General features: G+C 40.8%; 2 protein-coding genes across 5 annotated transcripts in view; both read right to left on the reverse strand.

Annotated features, from left to right (window-relative positions):
- Positions 1-24,471, reverse strand: part of LOC110515909 (uncharacterized) — a 113,752-nt gene that overhangs the window by 23,533 nt on the left and 65,748 nt on the right. The window contains exon 1 of one of the 4 annotated variants that reach the window (XM_090207094.1): positions 5,071-5,150. The exons of the other annotated variants lie outside the window; for them this stretch is intronic. The gene's annotated coding sequence lies outside the window, so the exon portion shown is untranslated. Of the gene's footprint in view, positions 1-5,070; positions 5,151-24,471 lie in introns of those variants that run through there. 4 annotated transcript variants of the gene reach the window in all.
- On the reverse strand, positions 19,901-22,611 carry LOC110527261 (uncharacterized). The gene has a single exon (XM_090207110.1). The coding sequence runs from the start codon at positions 22,561-22,563 to the stop codon at positions 21,166-21,168; it is 1,398 nt and encodes a 465-aa protein (XP_090063236.1). The 5' UTR covers positions 22,564-22,611; the 3' UTR covers positions 19,901-21,165.

The following is a 24,471-nucleotide window of genomic DNA, read 5'->3' on the forward strand; positions in this document are numbered from 1 at the left end:
CTACATTTACACAGAGACCAGCTAGCCTATAGGCCTACATTTACACAGAGGCCAGGTAGCCTATAGGCCTACATTTACACAGAGACCAGCTAGCCTATAGGCCTACATTTACACAGAGACCAGCTAGCCTATAGGCCTACATTTACACAGAGACCAGCTAGCCTATAGGCCTACATTTACACAGAGGCCAGGTAGCCTCTAGGCCTACATTTACACAGAGACCAGCTAGCCTATAGGCCTACATTTACACAGAGACCAGCTAGCCTATAGGCCTACATTTACACAGAGGCCAGGTAGCCTCTAGGCCTACATTTACACAGAGACCAGCTAGCCTATAGGCCTACATTTACACAGAGACCAGCTAGCCTATAGGCCTACATTTACACAGAGACCAGCTAGCCTATAGGCCTACATTTACACAGAGACCAGCTAGCCTATAGGCCTACATTTACACAGAGACCAGCTAGCCTATAGGAATACATTTACACAGAGACCAGCTAGCCTATAGGCCTACATTTACACAGAGACCAGCTAGCCTATAGGCCTACATTTACACAGAGACCAGCTAGCCTATAGGCCTACATTTACACAGAGGCCAGGTAGCCTATAGGCCTACATTTACACAGAGACCAGCTAGCCTATAGGCCTACATTTACACAGAGGCCAGGTAGCCTATAGGCCTACATTTACACAGAGGCCAGCTAGCCTATAGGCCTACATTTACACAGAGACCATCTAGCCTCTAGGCCTACATTTACACAGAGACCAGCTAGCCTATAGGCCTACACGTACACAGAGACCAGCTAGCCTATAGGCCTACATTTACACAGAGACCAGCTAGCCTATAGGCCTACATTTACACAGAGACCAGCTAGCCTATAGTCCTACATTTACACAGAGGCCAGCTAGCCTATAGGCCTACATTTACACAGAGACCAGCTAGCCTATAGGCCTACATTTACACAGAGACCAGCTAGCCTATAGGCCTACATTTACACAGAGACCAGGTAGCCTCTAGGCCTACTTCTATGTGTAATCATGTCAAGTAGCCTATAGGCCTACTTCTATGTGTAATCATGTCAAGTAGCCTATAGGCCTACAATTACACAGAGGCCAGCTAGCCTATAGGCCTACTTCTATGTGTAATCATGTCAAGAAGCCTATAGGCCTACATTTACACAGAGGCCAGCTAGCCTATAGGCCTACTTCTATGTGTAATCATGTCAAGTAGCCTATAGGCCTACATTTACACAGAGGCCAGCTAGCCTATAGGCCTACTTCTATGTGTAATCAGACCAGCTAGCCTATAGGCCTACTTCTATGTGTAATCAGGCCAGCTAGCCTATAGGCCTACTTCAATGTGTAATCAGACCAGGTAGCCTATAGGCCTACTTCAATGTGTAATCATGTCAAGTAGCCTTTAGGCCTACTTCTATGCTTAATCAGGCCAGGTAGCATAGGTGCGTGTCCTTACTCGAGATTGTCTATTGTTTGGAGCACTCCTGTCAATGAATAAATTGACAACTCGTAAATGCATATATTATATATATATATATATATATATGCCACTGCTCGACTAAAAACATATTGGTCGACCAACAGCCTATCGACCAATCGACTAAATTGGGTCAGACTTAAAAGCTATTCAACAACCTCAGCCAAAAAGGGGGCGAAAATGATGAGTCATATAATCCTCCACTCACTATCAGAAGGGTTAGTAACGACACAGACTAATTTCATAGAACTTTAAAACACTGGCAGTTTGTCTACTTCACCTCTTTAGTCTACTCTCTGAACATGCCAGACAGACCAGTCATTCAGGGATATGTGTTGTCAAAACTACAGAATTAAACCTATTAATAGACTGGGTCAAAACGTATGGCGGTCTATTACTCATGCTCTTACCATGAGTAACAGATGTCCCAATCTTCTCCTCCTCTTCTTCTTCTTCTTCTTCATCTTTAATGTTGACATTCAGCTCCAGTGTTTGACTGCAGTCTTCCAGCTTCACTGATTCCATCTCTGGATCCTGCAGAGAAAACTGGGCTCCACTGTCACAATCAGGACCCAGTGACTGTAGGTTTCTACTCAGTGTGGAAGGAGAGTGGCAGGCTGGGTTTGTCCTCACTGTTTACGTTAACGGCCTCAGACTTAATCTGAGTCGGTCTGTAGTAATAAAGACAAACGGACACAAAAGTTATTTTCTTGACAGTTCTGGCACTTTATTCTGTAAAAATATTTTCTATTTTTTCTTGTTCAATTATCTCATTTCAGTAGATCAGGTAATCCTTGACAAAACATTAGATCACATTAGACACAAAGTACACATTTTAAATTGCACAACATAAGTGCACTTAATTTATCGTAGATTTCCTAATTTCACATAAATGCATAAATGACTCAAAAAACATTTAGTACAAGATCGCAGTAAGTTACTTTCCGAATACACGGTAAGGAATTAGCCACTCGTTCTCATTCTGAGTAATAAGGTTGGCCCCTTGATTTCAACATCTGAACAAAGTGGACAGGCTAACAAGCTTTTCAAACAGTTGGAGACAGAAAGAAGGGTGTGTTCATAACCATCCAACTGTTAAACCTTGTTATCTAACAAATGGATCCAAGTTGGCTAAACCCGAAATATAAAGATACGCTGGCTAAACACTAGCACGTGGGCTTGAGAGATTGTTGATGAGACGCGTTAATATTCTATAGCCTAATGCCTGATACAAGAAGTCATTGTTAGTGAATGTGCATTATGCACATGGTTCTAGTTACATTTGTAACAAAAAAAGGGCATTTTCATAGACTTGAAAGCCAGATCAGTGATTGTAAAAACAACAAAAACCAGGTTAAACCATTTTGATAAAATAACACAATTATTAGTGGGTGTTATGGTTGTGGAAGGCTTATATTTAGCCTCGGTATAACTTCACAAGCCCTGAATTCATTCGATTATTGATTGTTAGAAAGGCAGTGTATTTGACCTTTAATTGTACAACGCTTATTTAGAGAAAAACAAAATGTAGATATCTTGAATCGCCCAGAAGTTTGAAAAACTGAAGATACAGCTGTATGATATTTATTCCATACCGCCCAGCCCTAACGAAGTACATTAGAGTAGAGTACAATACAGTACGTTATACTGTACTATACTCGGTACTGTACTGATCTAAACTCTTCTTTCCTGTACTCTGCTGTAGTGCTTTCCAATCTTGTGAAATATTAGCTATGTTTCCAAAAACTTGTCCAGTAACTTTGTCGTCGACATTTAGAAATCGTTTGCATAGAAAACAGATCCGACAATTGCCAGCTAGGTTGTTTCCATTTAACGATCTTGTGTTGATAAAAACCGCTGTCCTTAATGATGCAACCCGTACCGTCAAAATGATCCCACAATCATCATTATTATTATATATATATTTTTAACACTTTCTATCCTCAAACGCACATTTTTGTTTTAGCTTTTGAACATTTCTCCTGCCGTCCAAGTCAAAAAATGACATCCAAAAGACGTCGGTCTGTGTTTACTGGGGTGTATCCTAGGATCGGCCTGCAATGGAATTTTATGAATGTCCATCCATGTGGTAGGCCTAGCGTTTGTAAAAACAGTCAGTTGCATTGGCTTTATTAGTCCTGGTTCCTGTGAATAATCATGTTGTCTATTTAAGCTCTGAATAGGCCCATCAGCTACCCAACTTTATCAGGAGTTATCCAGAGCTGATTTGCAATGAGAATCAATGTGTTTAACACAGAGGGTTCAACTCCCGGACAACAGAGGTTTCAGAGTCCTGCAATAGAGCTGAGATGCTAATATTTGTGTAAACTCTACATAGTTGTGTTCTGTGGGTGTCACTGAGTAGGCTGAACAATCCATAGGTAAGACTGTAGAGTGCAATATGAATGTCCAACACAAACAAAAGACCCTCCATACTCAACTGGAGGACCTCTGTCCTGATCCAGAATGGGTCAATACGGACCACGGTCCGGATCCAGAATGGGGTCAATACGGACCACGGTCCTGATCCAGAATGGGTCAATACGGACCACGGTCCGGATCCAGACTGGGTCAATACGGACCTCGGAACCCAAAATATATATAATAATACTTTTTTGGTTGCAAAAAAAATGTTGCCCCGTCGCAAAATGTATAGAATTGTGTGATATTACATTTAAACCTGCCAACAAGAGGGTTGTGAAGATTTTGTGGTTGCAAGTTGGGGGTTTGTTACAACGCCAATAAATGACAATATCCATCTGGACCTTTGCCACCTAGGAAATGTGTCATGTCTCAAATAGTACTGGAGAACCCCTGTAATAGACTGACTGGGAAGGTGAGTATTCAGTCAAAGTCCTGCAATAAGAGCTAAGACATTAATATGTGTTAACTCTTGGTAATTGTATTCTGTGGGTATCACCGGTTTCATGGGTGCACAATCCAACCAGTTTCATAAGTACATATAAAAATGTTCACAATGCAATTATGCGTCTAATACATACACAGTGGGATTTCAAACGTTGTGATCTGTCTATTTTCAAATTAATGAATTATTGTAATTCATTTTAAATTAAGTTACATTCCACACATGTTTAGCGTTTCTAGTCCAAATATGACACGATTCCATTAATTTGAATCAGTTTGCATCATTTTCATTGAGAGCGAAACGCAAATTCCACTATTGTGGCTAATCGTTATTGTGGCTATCTTCACATACGTAGGGACAAGCGGGGAGACGGGAGAAGTTGGCCATGACCAGATATAAATGTATTATGTAGAACAAACATGCCTCTGATTCCAAGGAATCATGTCAGTTCTATTCAGGGGATTTCTATCTGCAACTTTCCAAAACGTTTTTGTACTGAACATCCCCAGGCGAAACAGACTGAGCTAAGTACGAACAAGGAAAGCCTCACAATTGAAAACGTGTAGTGCTTGTAAAATATTTGTTATCACGTTCTTCACTCACTCGGTTTGACATAACCACAAAACCTTTCCCAAGCGTGATAATACATTGACGGATTTATTTTTTTAACATGTTATGACGTTCTTTCGATATTAGTGCTATTACGTACCTGTAGAAATAACGATAAACGGACAGCACAGTTCTGGCCTTTTCTTTATTCCGAAGAATGGTGGCGCCAACCCGGAACTTCCTGTCCCCCCCCCACTACCCCAGTGCAACAGCGACATTATTGGACTGATGGACTAACTACTACTAAACCATGTAGAATATAAAATATAGATTGATTAGCTAGACAAATAGAAACTTGGTTTAAAAAACTAAAGCGTTGTCTGTTTTCTTGTCTACGTTTTTCAACCCATTACATATGTATTGTAGATGATCTCTGTGGAAGGCCAAGAAGATCATCAAGAACCTCCGCCACCCGAGACACGGCCTGTTCACTCTGCTACCATCAGGCGGAGACAGTACAGGTGCATCAAAGCTGGGACAGAGAAAATGAAAGCGCTTCTATCTCCAGGCCATAAGACTGTTAAACAGTCATCACTGATTTGATTGAGATAATATTGGTGAATAGCAAATTGGCTTGTCCCAATGTGTAGAGATGTCGTGACATGCTCATTTCAACTTCCTGTCCTCCTTGGCTTCAGAAACAAACTAAATATGTCACTTGAAACATCGTTTATTGTAATTCATTATACAAAAGAAGAGTTTGACCAGCATAAATTCATATACAAACTTGATTTTTCATTGGCAGATCAATTTATTTGGCTTGAATGTAGTTTTCCAAACACATTTATTATCAATGACTAAAATAACAAATCTAGTTTTGAAAAAACTATTGAATAAATGCATGAAGTCATTTCATAGCTGTTTATCATTAAATAAATAGTCATTTAGTAGTAAAGAATGATCCCAAACTAGTTGTGAAAACTGATCATCACACCATCTCTATCTGATACATGTTGTCTTCTAGCTCATTCCCACAGAAAACTGCAGAGGGAAGCAGCACCAAAGCACCCCCACACCATCACACCTCCTCCTCCATGCTTTACGGTGGGAAATACACATGTGGAGATCATCCGTTCACCCACACCATGTATCACAAAGCACCCCCACACCTCCTCCTCCATGCTTTATGGTGGGAGATACACATGTGGAGATCATCTGTTCACCCACACCATGTATCACAAAGCACCCCCACACCATCACACCTCCTCCTCCTCCATGCTTTACGGTGGGAAATACACATGTGGAGATCATCCGTTCACCCACACCATGTATCACAAAGCACCCCCACACCATCACACCTCCTCCTCCATGCTTTACGGTGGGAGATACACATGTGGAGATCATCTGTTCACCCACACCATGTATCACAAAGACACAGCGGTTGGAACCAAAAATATCCAATTTGGACTCCAGACCAAAGGACAAATTTCCACTGGTCTAATGAACATCGGTCATGTTTCCACCGGTCTAATGAACATTGGTCATGTTTCCACCGGTCTAATGAACATTGGTCATGTTTCCACCGGTCTAATGAACATTGGTCATGTTTCCACCGGTCTAATGAACATTGGTCATGTTTCCACCGGTCTAATGAACATTGGTCATGTTTCTTGACCCAAGCAAGTCTCTTCTTCTTATTGGTGTCCTTTAGTTATTGGTGTCCTTTAGTTATTGGTGTCCTTTAGTTATTGGTGTCCTTTAGTACTGGTTTCTTTGCAGCAATTTGACCATGAAGCCTGATTCACACAGTCTGCAATGAACAGTTGATGTTGAGATGTGTCTGTTACTTGAACTCTGTGAAGCATTTATTTGGGTTGCAATTTCTGAGACTGGTAACTCTAATGAACTTATCCTCTGCAGCAGAGGTAACTCTGGGTCTTCCTTACCTGTGGCGGTCAAAACGCTTGATGGTTTTGCGACTGCACTTGAAGAAACTTTCAAAGTTCTTGGCATTTTCAGTATTGACTGACCTTCATGTCTTAAGGTAATGATGGACTGTCATTTCTCTTTGCTTATTTGAGCTGTTCTTGCCATAATATGGACTTCGTCTTTAACCAAATAGGGCTATCTTCTGTATAGGTATATTGATTGAGGGATCAATATCTTGTCACAACACAACTGATTGGCTCAAACGCATTAAGAAGGAAAGAAATTCCACAAATTAACTTTTAAGAAGGCTCACCTGTTAATTTAAATGCATTCCAGGTGACTACCTCATGAAGCTGGTTGAGAGAATGCCAAGAGTGTGCAAAGCTGTCATCAAGGCAAATGGTGGCTATTTGAAGAATCTCAATTTTGATTTGTTTAACACTTTTTTTGTTACTACATGATTCCATGTGTTATTTCATAGTTTTGATGTCTTCACTATTATTCTACAATGTAGAAAATAGTAAAAATAAAGAAAAACCCTTGAATGAGTAGGTGTTATAAAAGTAGGTGTTTTTATATGTATATATATATATATATATATATATATATGTTTGTATGCGGCTTTATTAACTCAATATATTTTTTTACATTGTTTGCAAACTGATATGTGACACATATTAATGCCAAAATAACATTTTATTTTTAGCTAAACAGGTGGGACTCAAAACAGGCTCTGTTCCACCTGCCCTGAATGAAGCGTCACCACTATTATCACTGCACTTTCAACCATATAAAAGCACAACAAAGTCCAAATGGGAAAACAATGTTAGATATTTAGTTTATTTATCCAACAACAATGTGTTCTCACTGTGCTTTAGTTGAGTTTGCATTAATAGTTCATGGTGCATGTGGTAAACGCTGTTCAATAAGGTTCTGACAGATTATTACAACAATTATGAAGATCTCACAGAACTGAAACCTGCTGTCCTGAGCAAGCTCACCGTCTCTGATTACATAAGAACATTATAGTTACAGTCACCCCAAAATATGTCCATGGATGTTTTATTTGTTTAAAGGTTGAATAAATACTATTACATTAGTTTGTAAGATAGTCATGTATCACATGACCCATGAGGAGGCGCACAATTGGTCCAGCATCGTCCAGGTTAGGGAGGGTTTGGCCGGCAGGGATGTCCTTGTCTCATGGTGCTCCAGCGACTCCTTGTGGTGGGCCGGGGCGACTGCAAGCTGACTCTGGTCATCAGTTCAACAGTGTTTCCTCTGACACATTGGTGCGGCTAGGCTCTTGGGTTAAACGAGCAGTGTGGTTTGGCTCTCGACCTTTGCCAAGTCCGTAGGGGAGTTGCAGCAATGAGAAAAAAATCATAACTACCAATTGGATATCACAAAAAAGGAGGTAACACCAGGGGCCAGAAAAGTGTGAATACATTGACCATAATGTCAATCCAGCATGACTTCTGTTGCGTTCAAAACAACTGGAAAGTCAGAACTGCTAAATCTCAGATTTCAGTGAGTTCAAGACAACTGGGAACTCGGACAAAACTAGCTCCAACTGGTGAAAATACAGAAAAAAAACACATTTTGAACGGTAATCCAACTCGGAATTCCAATTCGGGAACTCTGGCCTCGTTCTAGAGCCCACAAGAAGGACCGCCGCGCCACCTTCCTGTTCAAGTGAGCACAGCACAACAAGGTGAGTCCAAAAATGTCTTGTTTGCTGCTGCATAAATGATGTAACATGCCAGGGAGATGTGTGTACTGTAGCTAAGAAAGTAATAATAAGTGTATGTTGAGTAGTAAGATGTCAGTAGCCCATGTGCCTCACCCTATTTTCAACACAATTGGCTGGAAGACCTCAATGATTCAGGAAACTTTGATTCCCCATCACTAGAAACAATTAACAAAAAACCTGATGTTGTTAAAATAAATGTACTTACAAAATGTTTCATTGTGTGTGGTCACTGAATGCACACTCATTGTTTTGCAGCATGGGGAACGGGTGTGGTCACTAAGTATACATTCTTCTTCTATGGTGTTTATTGGTAGTGTTCAAACCAACATTAACTGTACATCACTGCCCCATTCTGGGCTGGAGTGTAATAGAGACATGTGGTTAAATCCTGTTGAGATCACCGGGTCAGAGAGAACTCCTGATTGTAGTCATACCAAAGCACTCCAGGCACTCAGCCCATAAGAACCATTCATACTGTCAGATCTAATATGAAGAACTGAATACAACCATAAGAACCATTCATACTGTCAGATCTAATATGAAGAACTGAATACTACCATAAGAACCATTCATACTGTCAGATCTAATATGAAGAACTGAACACAACCATAAGAACCATTCATACTGTCAGATCTAATATGAAGAACTGAACACAACCATAAGAACCATTCATACTGTCAGATCTAATATGAAGAACTGAACACAACCATAAGAACCATTCATACTGTCAGATCTAATATGAAGAACTGAACACAACCATCAGAACCATTCATACCGTCAGATCTAATATGAAGAACTGAATACAACCATAAGAACCATTCATACTGTCAGATCTAATATGAAATAACTAACTTTAAAAGAAAATAGTTTGACCAGGACACATTCATGTACAATTCAATGTATTTAAAAAAAATATTTATTTATTTATTATTATTATTATTTTATTTTTTTTAATTGGCAGATCAGTTAAGTTGCAGCTATCTAAACATATTCATCATCAATGACAATGTTCCTCTACCAGCTCATTCCCACAGAAAACTGCAGAGGGAAGCAGCACCACCCAGTCAACCATCCTCACAGAGGACATTCAACCCTAAGGGCAAATCCAAGGTCATCTCAATATCTTTACAGTAGAAGCTAACAAAACACACCAAAACTGACAAGATGCTCACTGATCAGTAAAGTAGAGAGAGGCTAAGATTCTATAACGCTCCCTTTTCTCACAGTGAGAAACAACAGGAACACAATAGAGTATACTATGATTTCTGGAGAATTAAGTGATGTAATGACTTTAATTTTAGCTGGTCTGAGAGAACTGATGAGGCTTCTCTCCTTTATGTATACGTTGGTGTGTTGTTAAGGTATACAATCTGGAGAAACTCTTCCCACAGTCAGAGCAGTAGTAAGGCTTCTCTCCTGTGTGTGCTCTTTTATGAACTTTTACATCAGTTGATGTTGTGAAGCACTTCCCGCAGTCAGAGCAGGAGTAAGGCTTTTCTCCTTTATGTATAAGTTGGTGTGTTTTTAAGTTACCCAGTTGGGAGAAACTCTTCCCACACTCAGAGCAGCAATAAGGCTTCTCTCCTGTATGTATTCGCTGGTGGCATTTTAAAATATCCAATCGGATGAAACTCTTCCCACAGTCAGGGCAGGAGTAAGGCTTCTCGCCTGTATGTATTCGCTGGTGACATTTTAAGTGGTTCTGTTGAGAGAAACTCTTCCCACAGTCAGAGCAGCAGTAAGGCTTCTCTCCAGTATGAATATGTTGGTGTTTTTGTAAATGGATCTGTTGAGAGAACCTCTTCCCACAGTCAGAGCAGGAGTAAGGCTTCTCTCCAGTGTGCACTCTCTGATGAATTGTCAGAGCTCCTGATGTTGTGAAGCTCTTCCCACAGTCAGTACAGGAATACGGATTCTCTCCTGTATGTATACGTTCATGCGTTTTTAAGGTATCCAATCGGGAGAAAGTCTTCCCACAGTCAGTACAGGAATACGGATTATTTCCTGTATGTATGCGTTCATGCGTTTTTAAGGTATCCAATCGGGAGAAAGTCTTCCCACAGTCAGAGCAGGAATACGGATTCTCGCCAGTGTGTATTTTTAGGTGTATTTTTAGCTTTGATAGAAATGGGAAAATCTCCTCACAATGTGGGCAGTGATGAGACCTCTTAGCTCTGTGATCTTCCGGCTGTTGCGCTCTGGATGTAGAGAATGTCTCAACATGGTCTCCTGTGTGAACAACATCAGAAGAACCAGTCAGTTGGTGTGATACACATGTCAATCAAATGTATTTTATGAAGCCCTTTTTACATCTGCAGTTGTCAGAAAGTGCTTTACAAAAACCCAAAGAGCAAGCAATGCAGATGTAGAAGCACAGCAGCTAGGGAAAACTCCCTAGAAAGCAGGAACCTTGGAGGAAACAGAGAGGAACCAGGCTCAAAGGGGTGACCGGTCCTCTTCTGTCTGTACCGGGTAACATATGTATTCATATCAGTAGGCTGTACAATACAGGGGAATAAAACTATTCTAAAAGTGGGTAAGAGATGAAAGCTAAAAAGGGGCGTGTCATCATCCACTCACTATAACAAGGGTTAGTAACGACACAGACTAATTTCATATCATCCTCCACTCACTATCACAAGGGTTAGTAACTACAGACTTATTTCATATCATCCTCTACTCACTATAACAAGGGTTAGTAACGACACAGACTAATTTCATATCATCCTCCACTCACTATCACAAGGGTTAGTAACTACACAGACTCATTTCATATCATCCTCTACTCACTATAACAAGGGTTAGTAACGACACAGACTAATTTCATATCATCCTCCACTCACTATCACAAGGGTTAGTAACTACAGACTTATTTCATAGAACTTTAAAACACTGGAAGTTTGTCATCTTCCCTTCTTTTAGTCTACTATCTGATCACTCCAGACAGCCCAGTGAATAAAACGTTCCCTTTACTGGTGTCAAACCAGGCAAGTCTCAGTAGCATGAAATAACATCTACCTTCTCATTGAAACAGTTCATCATGAAACAGTTCTACTGCAACTTTTCATACACAGTGGGAAGTTGGAATGAACAACAAACTTAGTTAGATAGAACCTGCTCTTACCACGAGAAACAGGTTCCCCAATCTTCTCCTCCTCTTCTTCATCTTTAATGTTGACATTCAGCTCCAGTGTTTGACTGCAGTCTTCCAGCTTCACTGATGCCATCTCTGGATCCTGCAGTGCAAACTGGGCTCCACTGTCACAATCAGGACCCAGTGACTGTAGGTTTGGACCCAGTGACTGTAGGTTTGGACTCAGTGTGGAAGGAGAGAGGCAGGCTGGGTTTGTCCTCACTGTTGATGTTACCAGCCTCAGACTTAATTATAGTCGTCCTGTAGTAACAATGAGAAACAGACACAAAAAGTTATTGATGACAGTTTTGGCACAGTCTTTATTCTCTAAAAATACATGATTATTTCTTCTTGTTCAATTCTCACTTCAATAGATCAGGTAACTAAGCATTGAGAACAAAACATTCATTCATTCACATTAGACACAAAGTACACACTTTAAAATGACACAACGTAAGTCCACTTAACCTATAGTAGATATCCTAATTTCAAATAAATGACAAACGCCCATTTAGTACAAAGTTAGTATGTTTTAAGCAGCACTATGTGCTATTTTACAATAACCTTGTCTTAACTATTATTTAAGTCACACACATTGTATTTCCCATTCACACCATATTAACAAGTATAGATCAGAAACAACTGAATGTGTCTGAATATTAGTACACATGTAGAAAACTGATAATCATTACATTAAGCTTCACAACTGGAGTGCGACCGTGAAATTGTCTCTCTCTCTCTCTCTGATCAGAGTAAGAGCTCATTCTGACTGGGGTTCTATTATCTAGACGATAGGCCATAATTGAATTAGGCCCAATAGGCCTGGCATAGTCACACTTTCAAGGAGCTTTATATTTAGGTTTGGGTTATTTTGCCTAAAAAATTTAAGGCCTACCTATAGGAAGAAAAACAACAACTCTGCATCCCTGCCCAGCCTGGAAAGAGTGGCCAAAAAAGGTGTTTGCCATCCCCAGCGGCTCTGCAAGTGCGGAGAGGATATTCTCCGCTGCTGGCCTGCTCTCCAGGCACCATCATGTGAACCAGAAGCAAACAAACTCTGGCCAAACTGGTGTTTCTAAATATAAATTCAAAGTCACTGAGCCTAAGCAAGTCACTGAGCCTAAGCAAGTCACAGCCTGCAGTGCATTCAGAAAGTATTCAGACCCCTTCCATTTTTCAAATTTTTGTTACGTTACAGCCTTATTCTAAAATGGATTAAATCATTTTTCCCCCTCATCAAATCGACACACAATAACCCAGAATGACATCACAATAACCCATAATGACATCACAATAACCCATAATGACATCACAATAATCCATAATGACATCACAATAACCCATAATGACATCACAATAACCCATAACGACATCACAATAACCCATAATGACATCACAATAACCCAGAATGACATCACAATAACCCAGAATGACATCACAATAACCCATAATCATTATACATTTGTACATTTTAGCAAATATATTCAAAAAAATATATAGAAATACCTCATTTTACATAAGTATTCAGACCCTTTGCTATGAGACTTGACATTGAGCTCAGGTACATCCTGTTTCCACTGATCATCCTTGAGATGTTTCTACAACTTGATTGTTGTCAACCTGTGGTAAAAATCTATTGATTGAACATGATATAGAAAGGCACACACCTGTCTATATAAGGTCCCACAGTTGACAGTGCATGTCAGAGCAAAAACCAAGCCATGAGGTCGAAGGAATTGTCCATAGAGCTCCGAGACAGGATTGTGTCGAGGCACAAATCTGGGGAAGGGTACCAACAACATTTCTGAAGCATTGAAGGTCCCCAAGAATAGCGGCCTCCATAATTTTTAAATGGAAGAAGTTGGAACCACCAAGACTATTCCTAGAGCTGGCCGCCCGGCCAAACTTAGCAATCGGCGGCGAAGGGCCTTGGTCAGGGAGGTGACCAAGAACCCGATGGTCACTCTGACAGAGCTCCAGAGTTCCTCTGTGGAGATGGGAGAACTTTCCAGAAGGACAACCGACTCTGCAGCACTCCAACAATCAGGCCTTTATGGTAGAGTAGCCAGATGGAAGCCACGCCTCAGTAAAAGCCACATGACAGACTGCTTGGAGTTTACCAAAAGGCACCTAAAGGACTCTCATACCATGAGGAACAAGATTTTTTGGTCTGATTAAACCAAGATTGAACTCTTTGGCCTGAATGCCAAGCGTCACATCTGGTGGAAGCATCATGCTGTGAGGATGTTTTTCAGAGGCAGGGATTGTGAGACTAGTCAGGAATGAGGGAACGATGAACAGAGCAAAGTACAGAGAGATCCTTGATGAAAACCTGCTCCAGAATACTCAATACCTCAGACTGGGGCGAAGGTTCACCTTCCAACAGGACAATGACCCTAAACACACAGCCAAGACCACACAAGAGTGGCTTCGGGACAAGTCTCTGAATGTCCTTGAGTGGCCAAGCTAGAGCCTGGACTTGAACTCGATCGAACATCTTGGGAGAGACCTGAAAATAGCTATGCAGCGACGTTAACCATCCAACCTGACAGAGCTTGAGAGGATCTGCAGAGAAGAATGGGAGAAACTCCCCAAATACAGGTGTGCCAAGCTTGTAGCTTCATACCCAACAAGACTCAAGGCTGTAATCGCTGCCAAAGGTGCTTCACCAAAGTACTGAGTAAAGGGTCTGAATATGGAAATGCTATATATATATATATACACACACACACATACTTTTTAATAAATTGACAAAAATGTCTAAAAAAAACAGTTTTTGCTTTGTCATTATGGGGTATTGTGATGTCATTATGGGGTATTGTGTGCAGATTGATGAAGGGGAAAAACGATTTAATCCATTTCAGAACAAGACTGTAATGTAATAAAATGTGGGAAAAGTAATGGGGTCTGAATGCACTGTATATTCTATATTACCGGTATTATAGACTGATTTAATACAACTAAATGCTGTTAAAATGCTGAGCGCTTAAAGTCTCTGACTCCCTACCAGTCTAGTGTCGCACTTAGGGTGGCCAACTGTCCCATATTAGCCGGGATGTCCCTTATATTGGGCTAAATTTGTTTGTCCCATACGGGACCTCCCTTGTCCCGTATAAACGCGCCAATCCCTGTAAAGTAATTTATGTTGTTGTTGTTGCATATCAAGGAAATAAGGATAAACCTGCAAAAAAAAAAAAAAAAAAAGGCTGTGCAGCTACAACAAACATTGTGACGTAACAAAGACGTGGGTTAAGCCCGTCAGTGGTGACTCGACGAAAGCTTTCTGTACTTTATGCCGTCAGGAATTCTCAATTGGCCAATGGAGGGGAGAGTGACCTAACTCGGCATGCATCCACAGAAATGCACTAGAAGGCCACGCTAGCTAAAGGTGCTAGCAATATCGGCGCATTCTTCGTGACGTCTACTGCGGAAAATGATGATCTGCCTCCTACGGAAGGTGAGCGTGTATTTCTCAGTTGCCAGTGATGCCTCAAACAAGGGAAATAGAAAAACAATTCCAGTGTGCCTGAGATATTTCTCTGTGTCTGATGGTGCAGTGCACGTTTCTTGACTTTCAATGAAGACAGTGATGAAACTGCAAATGGCAAACATCAAGCTCTGATGAACTGTCTGGAAAAGCATGAACAGGATATTAGACATCACAGCCGATGCAGCAGATAATGGAAAACACCACTCCGTTTACCAGTTATTGAGCAGTGACAACAATCGCATTGTGAAAGCTACTTGCCCAGCTCACATAACTCATAATGCCTTTTTCCTTTCCAATTGAATACACTGTATATTCATTCCCATAACACCATACCCACGCCGTGTCACCGTGCACGCCATCTTTTGTACCTTATTTGGTAGTGAGCAAGTTGGCAACCCTAGTCGCACTCGCTTCACAATGTGTTTCTTTGTTGGCTATAGCCTTGAAATAAATAATTGAAATAATATAACCTAAATTATTAATTTCCTTATTAGGCTCCCTGTCTGGCACCTGGCCTATTTATAGTGGTATATGCTGTTTAATATGACAGGTAGCCTATTTATAGTGGTATATGCTGTTTAATAGGACAGGTAGCCTATTTATAGTGGTATATGCTGTTTAATAGGACAGGTAGCCTATTTATAGTGTTATATGCTGTTTAATAGGACAGGTAGCCTATTTATAGTGGTATATGCTGTTTAATATGACAGGTAGCCTATTTATAGTGGTTTATGCTGTTTAATAGGACAGGTAGCCTATTTATAGTGTTATATGCTGTTTAATAGGACAGGTAGCCTATTTGAAATGAGCGCTTCTTACATTCACCTTTTCATGTTTATTAAAAACGTTTAATTCAAATCAAATGGCTTGGTTTCAATACTTCAAAATCAAAATGGTAGGTCCGTGTAGTCACAAAAATAGATGGGTGTTGGTTACATTGTGATGTTAATGAATGGAGCGGCAATTTTCTTTCCTGTAAACTAAATGCAGTTTTTAGCGGAGCATTTGGAAAGAACGTGGAGCAGGGAGCGGGATTTCCGAGCGTTCATCTACTCTCTGTCGCATCCGCACTGCCTGTACTGAAGTCTGGTGACGCAGTTGTTGGCGCCGCCATTTTAGCAGCTCGTGTCACTAATTTAGAAATGTCAAATAAATCGATTCTTTATGAAATGACCTTGCTGAAATGTACATTCACTTAGACAAACCAAGGTCTCTAGCTATGTGACTTGTAAAATAACTTTTATCGCGTTCTTCACTCATTCGGTTTAACGGGGGGAAAAAACAGCACATAAAACCTTTACCAAACGTTACACCTAACATGATAGTATACGGATTTGTTACCTGATATGTTATGACATATTCTTTCGGAATTAGGTTTAAACGTGCTATTACATACCTGTAGTAATACATATCGTTTCGACAGCACAGTTCTGCGGCTTTCTTTGTTGTTGTTTTTACTTCCTGTTCCTCCACTACCACAGTTCAACAGCGACATCACAGATAGAACAATGAGACAGATATTTCACCGGATGTATAAATGTGAAGCATCCGCTTGACGATTACACTCTGTGTGGCAGTGGGAGAAGATGAAAAGAGATGGATTTGGGCCGACATTTAGCATTTTCTCATCGAAGAAACATCTGATGTCAATACAGTTTTTTGTTCCAAAAACTAAAATGCTTATGAACAGAGTAGAATAAGGTTAGTAGACTTCACCCTTGCAAAAGTTAACAATCGCGTCGTTTATAAGGCGTGCAAAGGCGAATTGAGTTATTGTACAAGTGCACTTCAAATAGGAGGCGTTACCGAACGAAATATGCAGATTAATGCTAGAATGCGCCAATAGGATCTTGCTAGCTCGTGCTTGGCTCTGCCCAGCTCCTTCCTTATTCTGCACACTATGACTCCCGTTGGAAGGCTGTAGTTTATATTGGATATAAAACCCTTTGGCGACATCTTATTTTTGGTATAATGGCATTCTGACACCTACACTACAGGTGGGTAATATATATATATAGGCCCAAAAACTCCTCAAATGCAGATATAAGGATGTCCATCTTACTGGATTTCTTGTGCAGTACAATTAACTGTGGCTATAAATGCTACAAAATCCATCTTCTTCACAATAAGTGTATCCAGATCACTTGATTGACGTACAATATGTGCAACTGGTTGCGATTTTCTTCAAAACTGTGGCCTTTTTCCCCTTCAACTCTCTTCACTGTCTCCACATTGACGATTTGCTGTACAGCCCTGATCCTTGACCCCTCAACCTCTTTCACCCTAACAGGGGACTCTGGGAATTCAGGAATAGGACCCCCACCACAGTTGAAACATATTCCTTCTGTCTGCAAACACTTTACACTTTTTAGACTTCTTGCATTGCATCAGGTTTTACATGAACGCTCTTACTACGTAACTGATATATCCCAGCTTTACAGAGTGTGGTGACAGAAATTAAGATTATTAGGAATTAAGGTTTGTTTGTGATTAAATGCTTAAACTACTGCATTAATGAACTTGTGTGTGGGAAGACAGACCTATGACCATAAGAGAACAAGCACTGCAGACTTCACACGTTTCTCTGTGGCTTCCTCTTAGGATGAAGGCTCTGTTCCTCTTTCTCCTAAATATTCTCTGTTCCTCTTTCTCCTAAATATTCTCTGTACCTCTTTCTCCTAAATATTCTCTGTTCCTCTTTCTCCTAAATATTCTGTTCCTCTTTCTCCTAAATATTCTCTGTTCCTCTTTCTCCTAAATATTCTCTGTTCCTCTTTCTCCTAAATATTATCTGTTCCTCTTTCTCCTAAATAATCTCTGTTCCTCTTTCTCCTAAATATTCTCTGTACCTCTTTCTCCTAAATATTCTCTGTACCTCTTTCTCCTAAATATTCTCTGTACCTCTTTCTCCTAAATATTCTCTGTACCTCTTTCTCCTAAATATTCTCTGTTCCTCTTTCTCCTAAATATTCTCTGTTCCTCTTTCTCCTAAATATTCTCTGTACCTCTTTCTCCTAAATATTCTCTGTTCCTCTTTCTCCTAAATATTCTCTGTTCCTCTTTCTCCTAAATATTCTCTGTTCCTCTTTCTCCTAAATATTATCTGTTCCTCTTTCTCCTAAATAATCTCTGTTCCTCTTTCTCCTAAATATTCTCTGTACCTCTTTCTCCTAAATATTCTCTGTACCTCTTTCTCCTAAATATTCTCTGTACCTCTTTCTCCTAAATATTCTCTGTACCTCTTTCTCCTTAACGTCTAGATGTAGCGCCAATATAGCTTGCAACCATGATAATGTATGGGGTCAATTTGACACCATTAGTATTGAATTCAAAATCATTTGTGAACATAAAAATAAAGTTGAGAATGTAAACATATTTTTGAGGACGGGTGAAATAATAGATGTTTAAATCAAAAACCAATCAATTGAAAGCAAAATGTATAGAATTGTAAACAAAAATAAGACATCAAAAGCAAAACCCCAAAACTTGTAAGCATGTGTCCTGTTGGCTAGGGCCTAGAGAAAAGGAGAACGACTCTTCGCTCTGCACTTATGATTATTGGGTAGAATGTTGTGCAAAGGGCGTTTATGCATGTACTATAAAATAACGTATCTTTGTATCAATGGGCTCTCAACCATACACCATTGAGGTGATGTTTGACCAGTCTCAGTTTTGCAAATCTTAATTCAAATAAATGTTGTTTTGAAGAATCTGGTCTCTCTCCTTTCTCGTTAGAATTTCCATGACAACAACGCGGTACACACTCAGCAAAACATCAATACTACAGATAAACTTTGCTTATATTCCCCACTCTCCATACTGCGGTACACACTCAGCAAAACATCAATACTACAGATAAACTTTGCTTCTATTCCCCACTCTCCATACAGCGGTACACACTCAGCAAAACAGCTTTTATCGCTGCCCTGCTATGAAAATCAAAGCTGTCCACTTCATGCGTTAACTTCGTGATCCACAATACACGCTCATTTTGCTCTTTAGATACACACAATATCAACACCATACCACTTCTGGTTACTTTGACTACACGATATCAACACCATACCACTCCTGGTTACTATGACTACACGCTATCAACACCATACCACTCCTGGTTACTATGACTACACGAAATCAACACCATACCACTTCTGGTTACTTTGACTACACGATATCAACGCCATACCACTTCTGGTTACTATGACTACACGATATCAACACCATACCACTCCTGGTTACTTTGACTGCATCCACTTCTCCCCGTGCATTCTTCACCGTCCCCGCGCCTTCTTCACCGTCCCCGCGCCGACTTCACCGTCCCCGTGCCTTCTAAAGGGTTTCCCGAATGAACATCCTTTTCCTAAAAAACGTTCTCCAACAAGCAACGATTAATCAGAATCATTTTCCACACCAATTTTTTGCCCTTTTTGTTCCATTCTGGGATGGAAAGTAATTTGCCCTTGTAGTTGGTAGTTTAAAGCAAGGTTTACATCCTATCACTGATGAAGAACAATCTGGTTTTCTGCATGGTCAACACATTAGTAATAACATCAGGATGATCTTAGATATGATTGACTATAATGACCTCATCCTTGATGATAGTTTTCTTATGTTTATTGATTTTTATAAAGCATTTATCCCGCGAAACATGTTTTGGAAAGATTCAAGCTGAATAATGAGTATAATTGGGATTTCTGTGGATGTTTATTTCGCCTGTATTTATAGTATAATTGTTTTAATTAACATGCATCATTTTGTTACAAAGATAACAGGACATGTTGTACAATTGAATGGTTTTGATATGATTTAGTTCAGAAATTCAGACATGGATAAGGAATTAGTATATTTCAGTCTTCTCAGGAGACTGAAAAGATTTGGTATGGGTCCCCAGATTCTGAAAAAGATCTACAGCTGCACCATCAAGAGCATCTTGACCAGTTGCATCTCTGCCTGGTATGGCAACTGTTCGGCATCTGACCGTAAGGCGCTACAGAGGGTAGTGCGTACGGCCCAGTAAACCACTAGGACCAAGCAGGACCTATATACTAGGCGGTGTCAGAGGAAAGCCCCAAAAATTGTCAACGACTCCAATCCCCCAGGTCATAGTACTGTTCTCTCTGCTAGCGCACGGCAAGCGGTATCGGATCAAAAAGGCTTCTTAACCGCTTCTACCCCCCATATGTCCGTAAACACTCCAGCCAGCTGTACACAAGAATAATAATACAAAAGAGAAGAGATTGACCAACACAAATACACCTACACAATGTATTGGCAGATCAATGCAGTTATCCAAACATGTTCATCATCAATGACTAAAATAACACATGTAGTTTGTTAAAAAAAGACAACTTAATAAACATGTCGTCATTTCATAGCCTGTGTATCATTAAACAAATAGTAATTTAGTAGCAAGAAATAATCCAGACAAATTTATGGTGAAAACTGATGATGTGATGATCTCTATCTGATACATGTTGTATCTACTAACTCATTCCCACAGAAAACTTTAGATGAAAGCAGTACCACCCAGTCAACCCTCAACCCTCAGACTTTATTGTTTCAATGAGAGACACCTCAGAAGGTATTCAACCCTAAGGGCAAATCCATGGTGATCTCAATATCTCTACAGTAGAAGCTAACAAAACACACTGATCGGTAAAGTAGAGGCTAACGTTGTAGAAAACGCTCCTCTTCCACTGCACAGTGAGAAACAACAGTGTGCTACGCTTTCTTCTTTTGATCAAATGAACTGTTTGTTACCACTTCCTTTATGAGATGAGAATTAAGTGATGGAGTGACTTTAATCTCCGCTGGTCTGAGAGAACTGATGATGCTTCTCTCCTTTATGTATATGTTGGTGTGTTTATAAGGTATTCAATCTGGAGAAACTCTTGTCCACAGTCACAGTGGTAAGGCTTCTCTCCTGTGTGTTCTGCGATGAACGTTTACTTCAGCATTTACCACGAGCAGAGCAGGAGTAAGGCTTCTCTCCTTTATGTATACAATGGTGGGTTTTTAGGTTGCCCGATATGGAGAAACTCTTCCCACAGTCAGAGCAGGAGAATGGCTTCTCTCCTGTGTGTGTACGTTGGTGGGTTTTTAGGTTGCATGATACAGAGAAACTCTTCCCACAGACAGAGCAGGAGAATGGCTTTTCGCCTGTGTGTATACGTTGGTGGGTTTTTAAGGTATTCAACCTGGAGAAACTTTTCCCACAGTCACAGTGGTAAGGCTTCTCTCCTGTGTGTGTTCTCCAATGAACATTTACCTCTGCTGATGTTTTGAAGCATTTCCCACAGTCAGAACAGGAGTAAGGCTTCTCTCCTTTATGGATACGTAGGTGGGTTTTTAAGTTGCCTGACATGGAGAAACTCTTCCCACAATCAGAGCAGGAGAATGGCTTCTCTCCTTTATGTATACGTTGGTGAGTTTTTAGGTTGCCCGATACTGAGAATCCCTTCCCACAGTCAGAACAGGAGAATGGCTTCTCCCCTGAGTGTATACGTTGGTGGGTTTTTAAGTTGCCCATTTGAGAGAAACTCTTCCCACAGTCAGAGCAGACGTAAGGTTTCTGTCCTTTATGTATTAGTTGGTGACTTTTTAAGGCATCCAATCGGGAGAAACTCTCTCCACAGTCAGAGCAGGTGTAAGGCTTCTCTCCAGTGTGCACTCTCTGATGAATGGTTAATTTAGCTGATTTAATGAAGCATTTCCCACAGTCAGAGCAGGAGTACGGCTTCTGTCCTTGATGTATTAATTGGTGATTTTTTAAGGTGTCCAATCGGGAGAAACTCTTTCCACAATCAGAGCAGAAATAAGGCTTCTCTCCAGTGTGCACTCTCTGATGAATTGTCAGAGCCCTAGATGTTGTGAAGCTATTCCCACAGTCAGCGCAGAAGTATGGCTTCTCTCCGGTGTGTATACGTTGGTGTGATTTTAAGTGGCCATATTGGGAGAAACTCGATCCACAATCGGAGCAGGAGTAAGGCTTCTCTCCTGTGTGCACTCTCTGATGAATGGTTAATTTAGATGATCTATTGAAGCATTTCCCACAGTCAGTGCAGGAGTAAGGCTTCTCTCCTGTGTGCTCTCTCTGATGAACTGTCAGAGCCCTTGATGTTGTGAAGCTCTTCTCACAGCCAGTACAGGAATACAGATTCTCTCCTTTTTGCATTTTTAGATTTATTTTTAGCTTTGATAGAATTGGGAAAATCTCCTCACAATGTGGGCAGTGGTGAGACCTCTTAGCTCTGTGACCTTGCTGTTGTTTCTCTCTGGATGTAGAGAATGTCTCAACGTGGTCTCCTGTGTGAACAACATTAGAAGAACCAGTCAGTGAGACATACATACGACTTCATATACAGTGTGTTCAGAAAGTATTCACATCCCTTGACCTTTTCTACATTGTGTTTCAGCCTGAATTTAAAATGGATTAAATTGAGATTGTAACATTGGCCTACACACAATACCACACACATACAAGGGCATGGATACATGACTAGATATTGGGTATTGTTGTATCAACATGAATTCTACTATGACTATTTACCATCTGAATATGAAAACCACATCTGTAGATTCTAAACCAACAGTTGGAGGACAGATGGAACTAAACCACCAGTTGGAGGACAGATGGAACTAAACCACCAGTTGGAGGACAGATGGAACTAAACCACCAGTTGGAGGACAGATGGAACTAAACCACCAGTTGGAGGACAGATGGAACTAAACCACCAGTTGGAGGACAGATGGAACTAAACCACCAGTTGGAGGACAGATGGAACTAAACCACCAGTTGGAGGACAGATGGAACTAAACCACCAGTTGGAGGACAGATGGAACTAAACCACCAGTTGGAGGACAGATGGAACTAAACCAACAGTTGGAGGACAGATGGAACTAAACCACCAGTTGGCCAGAAAGTGTTATATATGGCAGGCCTGTAAACTGTTTAGTCTTTACCCCATAACACCAGTGGAATACCCCATAACACCAGTGGAATACCCCATAACGCCAGTGGAATACCCCATAACGCCAGTGGAATACCCCATAACGCCAGTGGAGTACCCCATAACGCCAGTGGAATACCCCCATAACGCCAGTGGAGTACCCCATAATGCCAGTGGAGTACCCCATAACGCCAGTGGAATACCCCCATAACGCCAGTGGAATACCCCCATAACGCCAGTGGAATACCCCCATAACGCCAGTGGAATACCCCCATAACGCCAGTGGAATACCCCCATAACGCCAGTGGAGTACCCCATAACGCCAGTGGAATACCCCCATAACGCCAGTGGAATACCCCCATAACGCCAGTGGAATACCCCCATAACGCCAGTGGAGTACCCCATAACGCCAGTGGAGTACCCCATAACGCCAGTGGAACACCCCATAACGCCAGTGGAGTACCCCATAACGCCAGTGGAATACCCCCATAACGCCAGTGGAATACCCCCATAACGCCAGTGGAATACCCCCATAACGCCAGTGGAGTACCCCATAACGCCAGTGGAACACCCCATAACGCCAGTGGAGTACCCCATAACGCCAGTGGAGTACCCCATAACGCCAGTGGAGTACCCCATAACGCCAGTGGAGTACCCCATAACGTTGAGTCAATAAGTATTCAACCCCTTTGTTATGGCAAGCTTAACAAGTCACATGGTCTCACTCTGTGTGCAATAATAATGGTTATCATGATTTCTGAATGACTACCTCACCTCTGTAACCCACAAATACAATTATCTGTAAATGTCCCTCAGTCAAGTAGTGAATTTCAAACACAGATTCAACCATAAAGACCAGGGACATTTTCTAATGCCTCACAAGGAAGGGCACCTATTAGTAGATGGGTAAAACATTTTATAAAAGACATTGACTATCCCTTTGAGCATGGTGTAGTTATTAAATTAACTGGATGGTGTATCAATACACCCAGTCACTACAAAGATACAGGCGTCCTTCCTAACTCAGTTGCCGGAGAGGAGGGAAACTGCTCAGGGTTTTCACCATGAGGCCAATGGTGACTTTAAAACAGTTAGACTGAGGATGGATCAACAACATTGTAGTTACTCCACAATACTAACATCAATAACAGAGTGAAAAGAAGCAAAGCTGTGCAGAATAAAACTATTCCAAAACATGCATCCTGTTTGAATTAAGGCACTAAAGTAAACTGCAAAAAAAAACTGTCAAAAATAATTAACTTCAAATCAAATTTTATTAGTCACATGCGCGCCGAATACAACAGGTG

The sequence above is a fragment of the Oncorhynchus mykiss genome, chromosome 18, assembly GCF_057628025.1.
Source record: "Oncorhynchus mykiss isolate SJ-2025 chromosome 18, ASM5762802v1, whole genome shotgun sequence".
In the NCBI taxonomy this organism is placed as follows: domain Eukaryota; kingdom Metazoa; phylum Chordata; class Actinopteri; order Salmoniformes; family Salmonidae; genus Oncorhynchus; species Oncorhynchus mykiss.